This window comes from Capra hircus, chromosome 24 (genome assembly GCF_001704415.2).
Source record: "Capra hircus breed San Clemente chromosome 24, ASM170441v1, whole genome shotgun sequence".
NCBI lineage: Eukaryota > Metazoa > Chordata > Mammalia > Artiodactyla > Bovidae > Capra > Capra hircus.
In genome coordinates, this window is record NC_030831.1 from 50,677,075 (window position 1) to 50,697,435 (window position 20,361).

The 20,361-nt window shown below is 44.2% G+C and overlaps 1 protein-coding gene across 2 annotated transcripts; it reads left to right on the top strand.

The window, feature by feature from the left end:
* Nucleotides 572-19,665, top strand: ELAC1 (elaC ribonuclease Z 1). 2 transcript variants are annotated; one of them, XM_018039724.1, is made up of 4 exons: nt 572-925; nt 7,852-8,016; nt 14,714-15,181; nt 16,823-19,665. In XM_018039724.1, exons 2-4 carry the CDS (start codon nt 7,860-7,862, stop codon nt 17,287-17,289), a joined length of 1,092 nt encoding a protein of 363 aa, XP_017895213.1. In that variant the 5' UTR covers nt 572-925; nt 7,852-7,859; the 3' UTR covers nt 17,290-19,665. The 2 variants fall into 2 exon arrangements, with proteins under 2 accessions (XP_017895213.1, XP_017895212.1); XM_018039723.1 differs by lacking the exon at nt 572-925 and adding an exon at nt 940-1,017.

The window sequence follows — 20,361 nt, forward strand, 5'->3', positions numbered from 1 at the left end:
AGGAGACATTCCGCGGTATCCCTGGAAGTGCAAAGTGGAATTGATAGACTTGGGATCTAGAGTAAGTTTTACTATGCACTCTGATTCCAAGGCACCGCACGCTTCAGTTTTTAGTGCTTCAGATAGATTCATCCCCATAAAATCACAGACTACGCAGATAAGCCAAAGCAAAGCATCTGGGAGAACACTCTTGTTTGAAAACGTTCAGTTCAGTTCAGTGGCTCGGTCGTGTCCGACTGAGCACGCCATGGACTGCAGCATGCCAGGCCCCCCTGTCCATTACCAACTCCCGGGGTTTACCCCAACTCATGTCCATTGAGTCAGTGATGCCATCCAGCCATCTCATCCTCTGTCGTCACCTTCTCCTCCCACCTTAAGACTGTCCCAGCATCAGGGTCTTTTTAAATGAGTCAGCTCTTCGTATCAGGTGGCCGAAGTATTGGAGTTTCAGCTTCAACATAAGTCCTTCCAATGAACACTCAGGACTGATCTCCTTTAGGATGAACTGGTTGGATCTCCTTGCTATCCAAGGGACTTTCAAAAGTCTTCTCCAACACCACAGTTCAAAAGCATCAACGTTACACGGCAAAAAAAGAAAAAAAAAAAAGGCCATACAGTAGGGACTTCTCTGGCGGTCCAAGTAAAGACCTTGGGCTTCAAGGGCAGGGGGTGAGGGTCTGATCGCTGGTTGCAGAACTAAGATTCCACATGCCCCCAAGCAGTGGCCAAATAAAAATAAAAAAGCAACCCACACAGCGGGCATTTTTCACTTCAGGCGCTCTGGTCCTCCCGGGATACCGCATCCGTCTTAGGGGCCTTCCCACTCGCCGCGGGACAGAGCGGCGGACCGGCAGCCCAGCCTCAACGCCGGGGTCGCGCTCCGCGGAGAACCACCGAGCGCGGACCTCCGGCGCCTCCTAGAGCGGTGGGTCGCGGGCTCGGCCGGCGGCGCACTTCCGCCCGCGCGCGTCGCCGCCCCGCGGACGGCCGGGCCTCGCCGCGGGCCTCGGGGAGTGGGTGAGTGGGGCAGGGCGCGCCCGAGGTGGGGGACGGGCCGGGGTCTGCGCCACCGAGGCCTCCCCCGCGCCCGCCAAACCGGTCGAGCGCTCGGCGACCCGCGGAGTCGCGGGCTGGGCCGGAAGCCAAGGACCCGAGCCGGGGAGCTGGGACGCGCCTTGTCCACCCACCGCCCCTCATCGCGCCTGCTTACCCCGACCTGCGGGCCGAGGACACCCTGCCCCGCGCCTCTGCCGCCTCCCACCCTCCTTTTGCTCGATAGGCGTGGAGGAGCTGCTGGGGCCGGCCGGCTGTCGGAGCCCCGGCCTCTGGCCACGGCTGGCTAGGCCTTGGCCTCGCAAAGGCCACTCTCTGTGCAGAGGGCCTCGGCCCTTTCATCTCTGAAATGGAGGATGACAGGACCTGCCCTGCCTGCACCGCTTGGGTGGATTGCAGGCTTGGCACCGCCTCTGCCTGAAAACTCCTTCGGAGCCCGACAGTCTTTAAAATCTTCCGGGGAGCTTCCCCAGTGCTGAAAACCCCAGAACCGCCGGGCGATTGTAGTCTGCAGCCAGGACTGAGAACCACGAACCCAGTGTCAAGTGGGCTACTGAGCTCGATCGTGTGTTGTGTTCTCGCTAGGAATGTGTACTATGAGAAAGCAAACGGCTGAGTTTTGTTTTGTTTTGTTGTCCAAGAAGACAAGACCCAAAACCTGGGTTGCTTACTTATTTCCTAGTGGTGCATAACGCGCACCAGTGATTAAATTTCTGGTTACTTCCCTACCTAGTGGAAGAGTTGGTTGTTTGGCTTGCTTTTAAGCTTTTTATTATGGAAACTTTCAAATCTATACAAAAACAGAATCGTGTACAGAATGTACCAACTCATGTACTAATCGCTAATCGATCTAGTTTCATCTGGCACCCTCACCCCCACTGGATTATTTTAAAGCAAATCAAAATGTACCATTTCATCCATTAAATACTGGCTTATGTTTATACAACACAATAACTCCTTGACCCTAACACCATTATCAGTCTCAAGAATCTCCTGTTACTATCTGTGAAGTTTGCATTTCCCCTGTTCTCTCATTTTTCCCCCCCTCCCATCATCTGATTGGCCAAATCGGGATTCAAACAAGTTAGACATGTTACATTTGTTTGATGGCTCATATCGCTTTGTCTCCTCTCTCTTGATTATTATTTTTCCTAGTATTTAGGTTGCTGAAAAAGTCAAGGCATTTGTCCTGTAATGTTTCTTACATACTGAATTTTGCTTTTTCCTTCCCTGTGGTGTGCTCGAATAAACTGGTGTTTAGAAGACAGCCTTTTCCAGATACAGGTTATGTTTTTTGGCAAGAAAACCTCCTCGGTTACTGTGTGCTTCATATTGCATCACAGCAGGAGTTGGATTAGGTCTTGTCTCTGTGGTGTTAAGATTGATCCCTGGCTCTTTTCCATACAAATTGTATTGCAGGGTGACTGATCGATCAGGGAGTTACCGAAGGATACTGATAACTACAGACGGAACGAGAGAATATCACCTTTCGACAACCCCTAATGAAATAATGGTTCCTGGAAAGGATCATTAATGGCTGCTAACATCAGATAAAGAGAGACAGCCAGACAGCGTGTGCTCCCTGGTAGAACTTACCAATACCACTTGTTACATATACTTAGATGATGGATGGGGGATAAAGAGGAAACAGGATTGACCTTGAGTTGATAATTGTTGAAGCTCAGCTCAGTGTGACAGTACATTATACTAATCTCTCTCCTTTTATGTGTTTTTTGAAATTTTGCATAACAAAAGTTTTTGGTTTTTTTTTTTTTTTTAAATTGTTGACTAGTGAGTTCAGGTCAGCCTGATCCATCCATTATAGTTCTCCACTAGCCTTTCACTAACTGGTTCTCAAAACTGACTGCATGTTAGGATCACAGGGGAAGAATTTTTCTTATTCAGTTCTAAAACACATGTCTCGTGGAATTTCCTGTTGATAGTTCTGGGATGGAGCCCAATGGTTGATATGTTTTAAAAGATCTCCACCCCACAACCCACACAGCAGGTGGGTGGTACATCTCTCCACCCCACACAGGAGTCTTTAGGTTATTGCTAGTGACCTTTCTATGCCTTACTCCACATTTTCACTTCCAAGATCAAGACTTCCTCTGATAACTTTATAGTTTAATTTGCAAAGGCTTTCTGATTGGACTGCAGTTTGCAAGAGCCAGAAGAGTAAAGAGTATACAGAAAGTCTGTATAGTGGGTGATTAGTACTCCAGGATTCTGTGCCACTGGCTTAGATCTACTATCAGTTACACATGCAAAGTGTTTATATTCTATTACACCTTCCGCATTTATTACCTTAATTTTTGACTTTCTGTATTCTCTTTACTCTTCTGGCTCTTGCAAACTGCAGTCCAATCAGAAAGCCTTTGCAAATTAAACTATAGAGTTATCAGAGGAAGTCTTGATCTTGGAAGTGAAAATGTGGAGTAAGGCATAGAAAGGTCACTAGCAACAACCTAAAGACTCCTGTGTGGGGTGGAGAGATGTACCACCCACCTGCTGTGTGGGTTGTGGGGGGGGGGACAGGGAGCTGACTGTACCCCCAGTGGACAGGGAGGTGAGGGGACACAGTCGGAAAAGCATGTTTAGCTTTATGACACCTTTTTTTTAAAGTCATGAAGTAAATTAAATGCAAAATAAAGTCAAATAGGTAAATAAAATGCTGCTTATTGCAACCAAAAACAATTCAAGGATTTTTTAAAAAGTTAATCTCCACCACCATCATTTTAATCACCCCCGGGATAACCACTGTAGCAGTACGGTGTATATCTTGCCTCACCAGACTATCTGTCTTGCAAAACATAGATGTCTGGGCATTGTTATAAACATGAGATTATACCATAGCCATCTGTAACTTTTCTCATTGTCATCCCTTCAGTGCAGGAGCCACAGACCTGGCTGGACTGTAGAACAGATAGTTCATGATATGAATGTACAATAAAATACTCAGTTGTTTCCATATTGATATTTATCTATCTATATATTCAGATGGTTTCCAAATTTTAGCCACTTTAAAAGTTTCACAGTAAATATCACTGTACATAGATCCTTTATTTCTGTAAGGTAGATTCCCCATAATGGGATTGCTGGATTAAAGTACGTTGCTCGTTTTTGTTGGTAATATGTGTTGCCAGATTACTCTCCCAAAACATAATAGCAGTTCATGCTTCTACCACTGGTAAAATGTAGGTACCCATTTTTCCTTGTCTGGGTTACCACTGGATAGCATTAATATTTGCCAGCCGATGTGTGGCAAATGATGGCTCTTTTTTCTTTAATTTGCATTTCCTATCACTACTGGAGGATAGAGTTTTCATGCTTACTGGCCCTTTGGATTTCTTTTGTGAATTTCCTGTGTATATTCATTGTTTTTGTTTTCTATTCTGTACTTTTCTTTTTTAATGCATTTGCTTGAACCATTTCTTAGGGGCATTAACATTATCAAACAGTACAGTTTTTTCCAAATTTTTTTTTTTTTCTGGCGGGGGGAGGTCCTTTGACATTAAGAGTCTTTTGATATATGAAAATTTTTATGTAGCAAAAATGTCTTTTTAAAAGCTTTGTGTTTCATGTCATGCCAGTAAGGGATTTTCATCCCCAAATTTGTATACATATTCTCCTAATTTTTTTGAACACTTTTTTTGGACCTGAAAGGTCCAAATTTAGATGTGAAACATTTAAATTTCTAAATCATGTGGAATGTATTTTTATACATGATGCAAGATAAGAATCTTGCTTGACTTTTTCTGAGACAATAACCAGTTATATCAGTGTCATTCATTTTTAAAAAGCCACCCTTTTTACATTTCTGTTATATATTGATTTCTGTGTGTACCTGGGTTTATTTCCAGACTGTCCCTTCTCTTATTTACAACTTTATGTTTGTGGCCAATATTATATCTTTCCATTGTGTGTGATTAGTGTCATGTTGCTTCCTAGGCAAGGAAATCACTACTCACTGCTTTGTGTACTTTTCTTGCCCATTCTCAGACGTGCTTTTTTTCTTTCATGTCATCTTTGGGTTATGTTTGTTCCAAGACTAATCGCACTGGAAATCTGATAGAATTTGTGTTAAATATACATGCATTAATTATGGAAAGATAGGCATTTCTGTGATAGTGAATCTCCTATCAGAGAAGCTAATGTGTTTCTCTCTTTGAGTCTTTTAGGGCCTGTTCCTTTCTTGTTAACTTTATTTCTAGCTATAATACTTTTTTTTTTTTTCTCTTGTGACTGAGGGTTTTTTTCATTTTTGCAAAGACTGAGAAAAGTTTTTGATAGGTTTCTTTCCCCCTGTAGATATACATTATCCAACTCTCTGTCGAGTTTTGCTGTTTTAGTAATTTTTCTTAAACTTACATGTTTGTTTCCTTCCTTGCCACCCATGTGGATGATCTGTAATTGGTTATATATAACTTTGGCAAATAGATGGGGAGACAGTGGAAGCTGGCTTTATTTTGGGGGGGCTCCCAAATCACTGCAGATGGTGACTGCAACCATGAAATTAAAAGAGGCTTATTTCTTGGAAGGAAAGTTATGATCAACCTAGACAGCATATTAAAAAGCAGAGACATTACTTTGCCAACAAAGGTCCATCTAGTCAAGGCTATCATTTTTTCAGTTGTCATGTATGGATATGAGAGTTGTAGTCTAAAGAAAGCTGAGCACCGAAGAATTGATGCTTTTGAACTGTGGTGTTGGAGAAGACTCTTGAGAGTCCCTTGGACAGCAAGGAGATCAAACCAGTCCATCCTAAAGGAGATCAGTCCTGAGTGTTCATTGGAAGGGCTGATGTTGAAGCTGAAACTCCAATACTTTGGCCACCTGATGTGAAGAACTGACTCATTTGAAAATACCCTGATGCTGGGAAAGATTGAAGGCAGGAGGAGAAGGTGACGACAGAGGATGAGATGGTTGGATGGCATCACCGACTCAATGGACATGAGTTTGAGTAAACTCTGGGAGTTGGTGATGGACAGGGAAGCCTGGTGTGCTGCAATCCATGGGGTCGTGAAGAGTCGGACGCAACTGAGCGACTGAACCAAACTGAACTGAAGTTTGAGTTTATTTTACTTGATGCATATCTCCTGTCACAGAACTGTATCAGAGGGGTTTCCCTGGTGGCCCAGTAGTTAGGAATCTGCCTTGCAGTGCCTGGGGCACCGCAGTGAGAAGCCTGTACACCAAATGAAGAGTGGCCCCCACTTGCTGCAGATAGAGAAAGCCTGAGTGCAGCAGTGAAGACCTACTGCAGCCAAAAAATAAATCAATCAATAAATCTTTAATAAAAGGAACTGTATCAGAGATAGATATGCCCAAAAATAGTGAAAGGAAAAAGAGAGATCAGGAGTTGGCAGAAATCTACACACTCAACAGGTTGTTGCTGATCCCTTGTGAGAGCAGAAGCCTGAGCGCTAACCCCTCACGGAGCCGCTTGTCAGGGGAGCGAGACCTTCCCTCAGCGCTACTCTGTGTTCCTCACATTACTGTCGAGCGTTGTAGCGCTTTGTTGTGGTTTCTGATGGTTCAGAGAAAGGGCTGCTCACCAGAGAGAGATCGCTTGGTGAGCATAATTAAGTTCCCTCTCTTGCCCAGAACCTCGCTAGAGTTGTTAATTGTTTATTAGAAGGATTTTCAAAAAAATTAATCAGCAGGAAGTACAGAGTCCTCATATACCCACTCCCCATCAACACCCCCCCGCCATCAGTTTCCCCTAATGTTGACATCTTACATTAGTGTGGTACAACAGTGATGAGCCAATATGATACACAGTTTACATTAGGGCTCATTCACGTTTTGTGTTGTATATACTACTATGGGTTTTGACCAATGTATGACGACATGTGTGTGTCTTTACTGTATCATACAGAATAGTTTTACTGCCCTAAAACCCCATCCCTCCCTCCCTTCCCCCACAGACCACTGTCTTTTTACTGTCCCCATAGTTTTGCCTTTTCCAGAGTGTCGTGTGGTTGGAATTCAACTACAGTTTGGTTTTATATATACGCACATATATATAGTTTTCTGTTTGTTTTTGGTTGCGCTGGGTCTTCATTGCTGCACAGGCTTTTCTCTAGTTAAAGCGAGCAGGTTGCAGCTGCTGTGCACAAGCTTCTCATTCTGATGGCTTCTCTTTCTTCCATTCCCGGGCTCTAAAACACAGGCTCAATAGTTGTGGTGCACAAGCTTAGTTGCTCCACAGCATGTGGGATCTTCCCGGACCAGGGACTGAACCTGTGTCTCCTGCATTGGCAAGTGGATTCTTTACTACCGAACCACCAGGGAGGGCTTCCCAGGTGGCTCAGATGGTAAAGAATCCACCTCAGTGCAGGAGACCTGGGTTCTATCCCTGGGTCAGGAAGATCCCCTGGAGAAGGGCATAGCAAACCAATCCAGTATTCTTGCCTGGAGAATTCCATGGACAGAGGAGCCTAGCGGGCTACAGTCTATGGGGTCGCAAAGAGTTGGACACAGCTGAGTGACTAACACTTTCAGTTTCACCAGGGAAGCCCTCAACTGTAGTTTTTAATTAACTGAGTTTGGCTTTTTTTTTTTAATTTATTTTTATTTGCGTGAGCAGTCATACAAGGTTTGGTAATTTGTAGCTTTAACTGATTGAGAGTTACTAAAATCTTTCTTTAGATTTCCGTGGAAAACTGTGAGAGAACAGGAATCACACTGTTCTCAACACATAGAAGTTAGATAGCCGTGAAACTCACCAGAACCTGTTCTCGGCGATTTTGAGCAGTGATGTGTGATCATCCCTAAGTGATCTTCTCGTTGCAGGGTGGAAGATGTCTATGGATGTGACGTTTCTGGGGACAGGTGCAGCTTACCCATCCCCGACCCGGGGTGCCTCCGCGCTGGTCCTGCGGTGTGAGGGCGAGTGCTGGCTCTTTGACTGTGGGGAGGGAACCCAGACACAGCTTATGAAGAGCCAGCTTAAAGCAGGTAAGTGTGCGTTCTAGTTTCTGATTAGGGCTGTGTCTTGCTCGTCTTCGTTTTCTTGGCTCTCCTTGGGCCTTCTAATCAGAAGCAACCCCATCAGCCCTGGCAAGACTTGGAAGGCATTCAGGCATCTGGCCACACCCAGATGCCTAGATGAACTAGCTGAATGACCACCCAGCTTACTTCCTCCTTCTCCTTCCCTCCCTTCAGTCCTTCACTTTTCATTCTTCCTGTAAATTGAAGAGCAAGGATCTACATAGGCTTAGGGCATGGAGGATGGAGTGGGGTACATCGGACACATTAAAAAGACACTGCTCAAGCACGGGAACGTACTTACTTCCCCCAGGAGATGGGTGTAAGTATCATGAGAGGGCAGTAGGTGTTCTGAGGAGTGAGCTGTTCTTTTCCACTTGGGGTCATCAGAGAAGACATCTGAGAGGGGGTGATCTGTGAGCTGTTGAAGGAGGCGGCAGGACTCCCTGGGCTGGGGAGAAGAAGGGCATGAGGGAACAGAGCGAGCCTTGCCCCAGGCCCACCGAAGGGTCCAGTGTTCACAGAGCCTTGGCCCAGAGTCAGGATTCCAGTCCCAGCTGTGTTTCTGCTTATCACGTTAGAAGATCAGCAAGCTTAAGCTTTTCTTTTCTCATCTTTAAAATGGGGTTAAAACCCCCCATCAGGGCTTTTCAGATGGCTCAGCTGGTAAAGAATCTGCCTGCAGTGCAGGAGACCCTGGTTCAATTCCTGGGTTGGGAAGATCCACTGGAGAAGAGATAGGCTACCCACTCCAGTATCCTTGGGCTTCCCTTCTGACTCAGCTGGTAAAGAATCTGCTTGCAACGCAGGAGACCTGAGTTTGATCCCTGGGTTGGGAAGATCCCCTGGAAAAGGGAAAGGCTGCCTACTCCAGTATTCTGGCCTGGAGAATTCCATGAACTGTATAGTCCATGGGGTCGCAAAGAGTCGGCACGACTGAGTGACTCACTTCTCTTAAAACCTCCACTTAAAAGGGGTGATGTAAGAATTGTATATAATAATCCCTTCTCTGTGTGGTTGTCTCCTTCTCATCAGTTAAATCTCAACCCAAATGTTGTCTCCTCAAAGGCTTTCCCTAAACCTCTTGGGTTAAGTAATTTCTCCCTTACCCCAGGCATTCTCCTGCTTTGTGCTGTTTCTGCTGACCCTTTAGCATCATCAGTGTCTAAATTATGTCATTTAGGTAGTTGTTTCTGTGTTCCCCGTGTGTCTCCCTGTACGACTGGGCTCAGTGAGCATGTGCACACCTGGCAGATGCCTAGTAATAGCTGTTAATGCATGAGTAAGATGTTCAGCACTTAGTACAGGGCCTCTCACTTGTTAGATCTTGATAAATGGCAGTTATTGAAATTATTCCTGCGGCTCATCACAGTACCCGGCATTTAATGACTAAAAGAAAGATAGCTGTAGCATCCAAGGATCCCTTGGTCTAGTGGTGGAAACTGACTGCAGACAGTCATGGTGTGATGTGATAAGTAGGATTAAAGAGGTGTTTTCTAGCTACTTTTGAAGCACAAAGGAGGAGGACACTAACTGTATCTGTGTGTTCAGAGAAAGCGACTCCGAGACAGTAACAGTCGAGAGAGGATATAAGAGATGAATAGAAGTTTCTCTGGGAGGAGAAGCAGGGATGGATATTCAGGGAACAGATGACAGAGTGAGCAGGAAGTAAGGGAGTTTCCAGAGACATGACATGTTTGGGGAATCCTAAGCCATCCAGCACTCTGAGTACTTGACTGCAGAGATGAGAGACAGGAATGCTTAAAGTGAGGGCTGGCTGTGAAGACTTCTGTGGTATTCTAAGGTATCTGGACATTATTATTTAGTCTGTTGTCAACAAGGAATCATTAAATACCTTTGAAACCAAGAAATGACATGGTCTGATTTGTGTTTTAGGACAGTTTTCCAATAGCAAATGTACTGGGGGAGAGAGTATCATCGGGAGAGTGGCATCAGGCCCAAGGCAGTTGCATTCACCTGGTGAGAGAGAGAAGAAGATGCTGGAGCAGAAAGCAGGAATAAGGATGAATTAGAGAGACTCAGAGAGATCTGTGTAGAGCCAGCAGGAGATGTGACTGAGTGAGTGTCTTAGGATGTGAAGAAGTACAGGATCACTCCAAGTTATAGGTGGTGATGTCCCAGACCTAGACAGAGTTAGATAGAGAGTTAAGAAGAGAGCTGTTGGAGGAAGGAACTAGGCATACCACTTGGGACAGGTGTACACAGTTCAGCCCTAATTACATACTGTCTTATGTTGAAACCCTGTGGTCAGAGCAGTGCTATGCTTTACTTCCCTGGGATCACACAAGGGTTCCTTTCTCGAGACCTGGCAGGGTAGGCACACCCCAGAGTGGTGGCTGAAATATTTAGAGAGTAGGGGTTGAGGTGGCAGGGTGATTAAAATAGAAACAAGTGGCTGTTGTGTTTAGAGGTTTGGGTGTAGGGATAAGTCTCCAGTTTTTACTTAGTACCTGTGTCAGTTACCTAATGCTGCATGACGGATTAAAAATTTAGTGGGTTACTTGCATTTATTATCTCATCGTTTCTGTGGGTCAGGGACTTCAGGCCAGGCTTAGCTGGATTCTCTCTTTCAGGGTCTCTGTAGGCTGCAGCCCAGGTAGAGGAAGAATCGATTTCAGAGCTCATTCAGGTTGTTGGCAGAATCCTTCCAGGTGTTGAACGAAGGCTGCCACGGCAACTCGAGGCCTGCTGTAGGTCCTGGTCATGGGGGTTTCTGCTGCAGGCTAGCTTGCTTCCTTTTACTGCCTGGAAAGGAGAAAGAGACTTAAGAGCAAGTCTGCCAGCAAGATGGACTCTTAGAACATAATCGCATTGCATCCTTGTGCCGTGTTTCACTGGTTAGAAGCAAGTGCCCAGTCCCACCCACACTCAAGGGAAGGAATTATAGAGGGATGTGGGCAGCTGGAGGCAGGGGCCATGGGTACTGTCCTATCTCTATTTGCCTTAATACCTTTCTCTCATGTTTTATATTTTACAATTATTTTTCAATAGATCACAAAGCTCAAGCTTTTTAAAATAAAAGTTTAGCCAAAAAATAATAATACTAAAATAAAATCTAAAGGGAACCTTTACCTTACTAAATTTTTATTAATTTAAAAAAAAGAATTCCTGGCCTCAGGGAGGAGATGATATGGTAATCCCTGAACATCAGCTAAGACACTCTAGCACTTCTAAAGCCCCAATCTCAACCTGGAATCCTCAATACATCTTGGTTTCTCTCAGTAACCAAATATGGACCCATCACTGTTGGAGTCTTTGAAACCCTTTTAGCTTATACTACCTCCTGGGTAATAATATTTTCTGGGTTTCATAAGGAAGTACTTTCTGTCTGTCTGAATATACTTCTTTCAACTTTCCATGGTCCTGATATCCAAGCATCTGATTAAAAAGTGTGGGTTTGTCATATCTTTTTTTTTTCATAATTTTAAAGGTGAGCTTAAGCTTTTTTCCCCCCTCAAAAATAATTACAAAAAAGTATCATACAAGTATAATTTTAAAATGATTATAATAAGTATACATGCTCATTGTAAAAGTTTAAACAAAGCAGGAAAATATAAATAAGGAAATCCCAAATCTCTCTCTCTGGTCAGTGAATTTCCTGTATATATAGTTATGGTAATGGTGCAGGTATATTTGTGTGTGTTTGTATATAATTTTGCATAAATGCTATCAAACTATATTTGATACAGCTTTTTTTTCCAACTGAATAGTATGTGTCAATAATGTGTTGTAGACATTTTCCTACAGCAGTAAATATCAGTGCATCCTTCCTTTGGGTGTAGAGGATGCTTAGTCTTCTACTCCTCTGTGGATGGCATTTTCCCTGGTAATTTTCGTGTTCTTAAGTGAAAAGGAACTCATGCATTTTTCTTTTTTCATTTGATAGCTTCCTCTTACCTTTGATAATTGTGGTTGCCATTCCTTCTCCCACTGAAATCAAGTTTCTTAAAAAATGAAATGTTTGTCTTCCATGAAACTGTGATAACTGTGGAAAGTTACTTTCTCTTACCTAACATGTCTCACTTGCTTTGAGTTCACTGATCGTTTGGTATTCAGCTTTGGCTGTGCTTTGCAGTAAATAGGGAGAGGCCCGGAAAGTCTGACTTGGCAGTTTTGAGGTCACTGTGAGACCAGGACTCAACAACTGATGTAGTTCTTTTGTCTGCTGATTCTTTAGGTCCCACTTGGGAGGGTGGGGGGCTGTTGGCAGCCCAGATAGCAGAAAGGGGGAAATGAAAGGGTTCCAGAAGTCCAAAAACAGCAAAAACAAAGACTACACCAAGACAACAGAAAGGAGTATGTTGGGGAAACTTCTAGCGTGCCTCCTGGGGATTCTCAAGGTTCAAGATCAGCCCCTACCTGGTCCATTGCTCTCTGCTACAGTACCTGCCTTGATGTAGTAACACTGAGAAGACTCGCTTGGAGCACACTGTTACCTGGATGTCACAGGACAGATCCCATCACAATAAACTGTTCCTGTTCTTTTATGGTATCAAGTGTTTGAAGTAGGTGGGCCATGAGCTTGGACTGGAAGCAGCTGTTATATTAAAAATATGTTAATTGTGATTGTTACTTTCAAAGGGCTTTGTGGTGCATCTCTGAAAACGCTGATGTGGCATCCTGCCACGCACCAGGAGTAAATTCAGTTTGTTGTTCAGTCGCTCAGTCATGTCTGACTGTTTTGAGACCCCGTGGACTGTGAGCCCGGTGGGTGTTTCAGTCCATGGGATTCTCCAGGCAAGAATACCAGAGTGGGTTGCCATGCCCTCCCCCAGGGGATATTCCCAACCTAGGAATCGAACCTGCATCTCCTATTGTGGCAGGCAGATTTTTTACCACTGGGCCACCAGGAAAACCCATACAGTTTACCATTGGCTAAATCAAGTTACAGCCTACATCAATATGCACTGGAAGAGCTGCTGTATTAGTTCAGACCGAAAGGAAGGGATGGACCCACGTGCCTTTATGTCACACCATGGGGGGTTTACCCTCGGATACGCATTCCAGCATCTGTTGCCTGCCTCCTCCTCCTTGGTCCTTCACCTCACTCCCTTTCTCCCTCCCTCCTCCCTCCTCCCTGTCCTCTCCTCCCTCATCCCCCTTGCGTTTTCCTCCTTCTCCTTCTGTCTCATCCAGGCAAGCAGGCTCTGGCTTGGTTAGTTAGTCTTTGGCCAGTGTGGAGTCCTTAAAAGGCAATTTTGGTTTCAGGCACTGATCCAGTCGGTTGGAGCCAAAGGAACGTTTGTTAGCATGCTTGGTGTACATACTTGCTGTTCTCAGAGGGAGCAGCAGGGGGCAGTGTAACTGCCAGATACTTTCACACTTGAGGCCTAGCTGATAAACTTAGTTCAGTTCAGTTCAGTTGCTCAGTCGTGTCCGACTCTTTGCGACCCCATGAATCGCAGCATGCCAGGCCTCCCTGTCCATCACCAACTCCCGGAGTTCACTCAGACTCACGTCCATCGAGTCAATGATGCCATCCAGCCATCTCATCCTCTGTCATCCCCTTCTCCTCCTGCCCCCAATCCCTCCCAGCATCAGAGTCTTTTCCAATGAATCAACTCTTCGCATGAGGTGGCCAAAGTACTGGAGTTTCAGCTTTAGCATCATTCCTTCCAAAGAACACCCAGGGCTGATCTTCTTCAGAATGGACTGGTTGGATCTCCTTGCAGTCCAAGGGACTCTCAAGAGTCTTCTCCAACACCACAGTTCAGAAGCATCAATTCGTCAGCGCTCAGCTTTCTTCACAGTCCAACTCCCACATCCATACATGATCACAGGAAAAACCATAGCCTTGACTAGGTAGAATGTCTCTGCTTTTAAATATGCTATCTAGGTTGGTCATAACCTTTCTTCCAAGGAGTAAGCGGCTTTTAATTTCATGGCTGCAATCACCATCTGCAGTGATTTTGGAACCCCCCAAAATAAAGTCTGACACTGTTTCCACTGTTTCCCCATCTATTTCCCATGGAGTGATGGGACCGGATGCCATGATCTTCATTTTCTGAATGTTGAGCTTTAAGCCAACTTTTTGACTCTCCACTTTCACTTTCATCAAGAGGCTTTTGAGTTCCTCTTCACTTTCTGCCATAAGGGTGGTGTCGTCTGTATATCTGAGGTTATTGATATTTCTCCTGGCAGTCTTGATTCCAGCTTGTGTTTCTTCCAGTGAATCATTTTGGTACACGTTTTCCTTTTCTCTTTTTTCCAGTAAGAGGACGTATAGGAAAATATTCTTAAAACTGTAACACTGTATAATTTGAAGATTTTTATGGGCTTCCCTGGTGGCTCAGAGGTTAAAGAGTCTGCCTGCAATGCAGGAGACCTGGGTTCGATCCCTGGGTCGGGAAGATCCCCTGGAGAAGGAAATGGCAACCCACTCCAGTATTCTTGCTTGGAGACTCCCATGGATGGAGGAGCCTGGTGGGCTACAGTCCACAGGGTTGCAAAGAGTCAGACACAACTAAGCGATTTCACTTTCACTTTATGAAAAAAAGTTATATCTTATTAAAACCTTCCAGTGAAATAATACTTGTCTTTCTTGCTTCTGGAATCATGTAGAAAAATGCATGCATGTTTCAAGTAGCTTTGTGTGGGTTTTATTTCTGAAAAATTCAAAAATTTGTTTCTCTGCTTCAATCAAAAGGGAGAATTACCAAGATCTTCATCACGCATCTTCATGGAGACCATTTCTTTGGCCTTCCTGGCCTCCTCTGCACAATCAGCCTGCAGAGTGGGTCCATGGTCACCAAACAGCCCATCGAAATCTATGGCCCTGTGGGGCTTCGGGACTTTATCTGCCGAACCATGGACCTCTCTCACACGGAGCTGGTCTTCCCTTACGTGGTCCATGAGCTGGTGCCTACAGCAGATCAGTGTCCTATGGAAGAACTGAAAGAATCTGTCCAGGTGAATAAAACAGACAGCCCTCCCCAAGAGGGAGAAGGACGAACCATCATGTTAGACTCAGAAGAAAGCTCGTACCTCTTGGTTGATGACGAACAGTTTGTTGTGAAAGCGTTTCGCCTCTTTCATCGAATACCCTCCTTTGGATTTTCCGTCGTGGAGAAGAAACGCCCAGGTAAACTCAATGCACAGAAACTAAAGGACCTGGGTGAGTAAGTGTTTGTTTTCTCCTTTCTCCTCAGTTGAGTTGTCATGAGCTGAAGCAGGTAGAAGTGTCATAGAAACCTTCCTTTCTTGCTTCCCAGGCCTAATGCTTACATTTTCTCCACGTACTTCCTTTTCCTGAAGTTTGTTTATTAAGGGAAATCTTTAGGGCCAGAAGACGCTATTCAGAGCAAAAAGGAAGTATGTATTTGAAGTCTCTCTTCAGCTCTTTAGAGGCACATTCTTGATCTGTCTTGTCTTCAGGTTTTACTATCTTGGTTGGTGGGGTGATGGTGGATGTCTCAGGCCTAGGCTTTTATTTTCTCACGTCATCTTTTTGAAGTACGTTTGAGTGGCATCTTTGGTCAGATACTTTTCACCGTAGTTCTAAACCATGCAACTGCAACCAGCTGCTTTCTGAGTTTTCCTTCTTTATTGACTTGGCCTAGGCAGTCAACTTTGATTAAGTTATTAATAATTTGGTGTCTGGAACACTGCCTCAACCAGTTTTATTTATTTATTTATTTTTTTGACTGTGCCGGGTCTTCGTTGTAGCACATGGGGTCTAGTTTCCTGGGGAACGAACCCAGGCCTCCCGCATTGGGAGCATGGAGTCTTAGCCACTGAACCACCAGGGAAGCCCCTCAACCAGCCTTATATACCTGGGTTCATCACACTTGGAAGCAAGCATTCAAAGCTTGGCTTGGGGCCCATCTAAGGCCTCGTACCTTGTCCATGCTAGGCTGTCACATGCCCAGGGCCTTCAGCACATCTCCCAAAGCAGCGCCAGGCACATCATCCCTCTAGCGTCTCCACCTTCCTTGCCATGCCGACCACAGAACCTGTGAAAAGCGTGGCAGTGGTTTTCCATGTGTTCTTTTTCTTTATTTGCACAATCTCTTCTTTCTTCCCCAACTAAAACAAAGCACTAAGTAATGAGGAAAACTGCCTTAGACCAAAGATTTTTTTAATATCTACAAACCTGTGAAAATAGCAGTGTGTTGTGAAACTGTAAACATGATCCATGTTGGAATTAGTGAATACACTCTGTTTGTACGTATTGCCCAGAGTGATCATCAGGTGTTATTCTCGATTAATATGAGATTTAAGCCCAGTTTGGTAAGCATGGAACTGCCTCTGTTTAAAACGAAGATTGATTATGCATAACTACCTGAAATTCTCCTTGATGTTGTGATCCAAACAATCCCCTCTAACAGTTCTTTTTATTACGTTAATCAGTTTGTTGGTAACTTGTCATTTAAATGGGCTCTTTAATTTTACCTGAAGATGAGCTTGTTAAATACAGCACTCAAAAACTGTTATTCCCATGCACAGCAGAGGATCACAGCTGTTACCTTGACTATAATAAGGTTTTAGGGGGACTTAAGAGCTTAAACTTATCTGAAACGTGTGCTTGGAAATGTTTTAAGTACTTGGACATTGCTAATATCAATAGCCAACAATGAACTTTTAAAAAATGTATAAATATCCCAGTTTCCCACAAGTAATAAAATATTTATAACTATTATGAAAAGAATTGGATGCCTTTTCCATTTGCTATTTGCAGTGCTGTTGAAACAGACGCTCTGTAACAAGTCATAAATTCCATTCCCATGATGTGATGGTATCTGCCTCCATCTTTTAGGTGTTCCACCAGGTCCTGCCTATGGGAAGCTGAAAAACGGAATTTCTGTTGTTCTGGAAAATGGAGTTACAATTTCTCCCCAAGATGTCTTAAAGAAGCCTATTGTTGGAAGAAAAATCTGTATTTTGGGTGACTGTTCTGGGGTTGTGGATGACGGAGGAGTAAAGCTGTGCTTTGAAGCAGACCTGTTGATCCACGAAGCGACCCTGGATGACACCCAGATGGACAAAGCGAAGGAGCACGGCCACAGCACGCCGCAGATGGCGGCGACGTTTGCAAAGCTGTGCCGAGCAAAGAGGCTGGTTCTGACTCACTTCAGTCAGAGGTACAAACCAGTTGCCTTGGCCAGAGAAGGAGAAGCAGATGGGATTGTAGAACTTAAAAAGCAAGCTGAATCAGTGTTAGACCTCCAAGAAGTGACTCTCGCAGAAGATTTCATGGTGATCAGCATTCCGATCAAGAAGTGAAGCCAGTATTCCTGAATGCATTCTGATGTGTCTGTAAATATGTTATTGAACCAACAGTCACATTTGGTTTCTTTTTGTTGTGGTGGTGGTGGTGGTCATCGTAGTTTTGGTCTAAAATTATTTGAGTCCTCATAATCCTGGAAAGGATGGAGCTGCATTGCTGAACTAACTCAGCATTGAGAGGGAGCAAGCTTTTTTATAATAAATCACTTTAAAAAGAATGAAACCAGCATCCTTCTTAAAGTCCAGATTTGACAAAATGATAGGCTATTCAGGTATACATGCTTTGTGGTTGCTGCCTCAGAGATTAGCCAATGCACCATGCAATCCTGGGCTTAGCTTCTATCTAGCTTTATTGCTGTTGTTGGCAAAGTTTGCAGGACTTGGCCCTCCTGGCTAACAATGGTATTTTGGCAGTTTGTGTTAAATCTGTTCATGTTATTAACAAAAGAGAAATGTAATGAGATATTGAACATGCAGAATTGAAGCTGGCATGTTAAATCTTGAATTCTTTGCTAGAAGACTGAAGGCAGGGTCAGGGTAGGTGTTTGGCCTTCAATTAATATTTTATTAAACTTTCCAGTTTGCTCTAAACCCAGGGTTCTCAGAGGTGATACTGCTCCCTTAGATGGAATTTTGAAGTTGTGGGATGTTTCTTGTCAAAACTAGGAGGGGTTACTACCAGCAGTTAGTCAGTACAGGGCAGGATGCTAGATTGTAGAGAATTTTGGTCAGTCCTAAACAATGAAGAATTATCTCATCCCACAATGCATATTGCAGGTCTGTTGAAATACACATCAAATTAAAACTTAGACTCCTGCTGTGAACATACTTTATAAAAATTCAGTGACATAGGGGGCATGAACCACTGGTCTCCTTGCATGGCCCTGCAATAAACCTTTCTCTGCTCAAAAAGAAAAAAAGGAAATAGTGATGTAATGAGCTGAACTACGAGGTAAGTCAAATTCTGCAACAAATCCTAAAAAGCTAGCTAAGTGAATATATTGGAATGTCACATCAAACATTATTTGTCAGAAATGAGCTATGGGCTGGAGCTTGTGAATCTGGAGGTTAAAAAATGACTATATGTCCAACTTGGGTTTAATTTACGTGTTCTGATAAATAATTATTTGAGCACCATTTTCGTAAAATGTTCTTTCTAGAATAGCTTTTCCTGCTGAGTTGCCTTCCACCTCCCTTCTGTCTGTCATGGGGTATCTCTGACTCATTTGCCCACAGTATTTCTCAAAATGTATTACATGGAAAGGTAGTCTCAAGTACTGATTCAGTCAAAACAGTTCCCTAATCAGACTGGTTTGGGGAACCCTGTATACTGTGGGTCCCTCTGGCAGAGCTGTAATGCCCACCAATGTATTACAATAGCACTGCTTCAGTGATCACCAGCCCGGCTGTGATGCCAGAAAGACCTGATTTCAGAGTCCCATTCCCTCTGTGCTCTAAAGCACGGTCCTTAGATCTGCTGATCTTTAGCTTGCTCATCTCTAAAAGTGAGAAAAATAATAGTAAGACCTACCTCTAGGAGTGCCGTAAAGATTAAATAAAGACAGTGTATAAAAGGAGCATAGCACATTGCTTCAAGGCACGAAGTCCTAAAGTACAGAGGCTTGTCAACTGAACCCCTTTCTAAAGTCATATTTCACCATATACTATCTGTTAACATCTTAAGAACCTAGAGAATTTTATAGTATACTTATTCAGAAATACTGTCATGGTGTATAGTATACTACTGGATTCCTCTGGTCCTGGGGCTTTTCTAGTGAAAATTGACTACCGGAGGGGTCTGGAACCCCTGAAGTAGTGATGGTCTAGTTACTCAAGATCTCGGTCACTCTGAAGCAGCCTCCAGGATGGGCTGATTGAGCCCTGCTTTAGGCTCCTGGCCTGCCAGAGTACCAGAGTGGGCCAGAACTAACGCATATCTTGGTTTCTGAACTCAAGTCAAACCAGCATCTATTAACCTACTGTGTGCCGAATGGGCTTCCCTGGTTGCTCAGCAGTTAAGAATCCGCCGCAGGAGATACAAATTCAATCCCTAGGGTTGGGAAGATCCCCTGGAGGAGGGCATGGCAACCCATTCCAGTATTCTTGCTTGGAGAATCCCATGGACAGAGGAGCCTGGCGGGCTACAGTCCACAGGGCCACAAAGATTTGGGCACGACTGAAGCGATTTAGCACATGTGCATTCAACGTGTGCCCAAACCTGTACAAGAGGGAATGGCTAGTACTAGTACCTCTGATGCTTGGAGCTCTGGTGTGTAAAGATTGTAGTTTGGTCACCTCTACATTCTTGGAAATACCCACCCATACTATGCCCTCAGAAGTGTATATTGAATGAAACGAGATCACAAAATTTAAGACCTAAAGTTTAGAGCCTGTGACTAGCCCATTTTACTGCTGGGTTTGTCCAAAACTGTAACTGCCTGATTGGTGGTATTCCATTTACTGTGTTGGGAGTAAATGAATACAAGACAAAATTTTAAGCTCGCTGTCTCAGTGGTAGAGACTAACAGGAAAACTCAAAGTGAATATGCAGTCCTTTCAGATCTTTCTGATCTTACAGCCTATCACTCAGTTTTGCTGTTTCTGAGCGTTACTAGATAGCTGACTTGAGCTGTGCCATTAGAATCAGGCTCTGTTAATACGTGTGGGCTAAGCCCTCAGAGAACACAGGAAGGTGGAACAAATTGATGTGTTGGATTAAGTGTGGGGTATCAGTTCATGGCGAGAATTCTTTCTTGGACCCTCTTCTGGCCTAGAATTTGTTCTTAATAGTAGGACACATTCTAAGAATTTGTGGAGCTAGAATTGAGTGAATTTTTTTTTTTTTCCTGTTAGGCCGGGCCATGCAGCTTGAGGGATCTTAGTTCCCCACTCAGGGACTGAGCCAGAGCCACGGCAGTGAAAATGCCCAGTCCTAACCCCTGGCCTGCCAGGGAGTTCCCAAGGGTGAACCTTAAGGTGGACTTCCCAGAGCCTATAATTTGTTCATGGTTATATGACTCTTGAGGGGATTAGAGTATGTGTTGTGCCCCAAACTTATTTGATCACTGA

Bases quoted from the DNA above. Each gene is read 5' to 3' on its own strand.
- ELAC1 (XM_018039724.1), top strand. From the start codon at position 7,860: ATGTCTATGGATGTGACGTTTCTGGGGACAGGTGCAGCTTACCCATCC. The intron at 8,017-14,713 runs GTAAGTGTGCGT...TTCAATCAAAAG, and splicing joins GAAGAGCCAGCTTAAAGCAG to GGAGAATTACCAAGATCTTC. The intron at 15,182-16,822 runs GTGAGTAAGTGT...TCCATCTTTTAG, and splicing joins ACAGAAACTAAAGGACCTGG to GTGTTCCACCAGGTCCTGCC.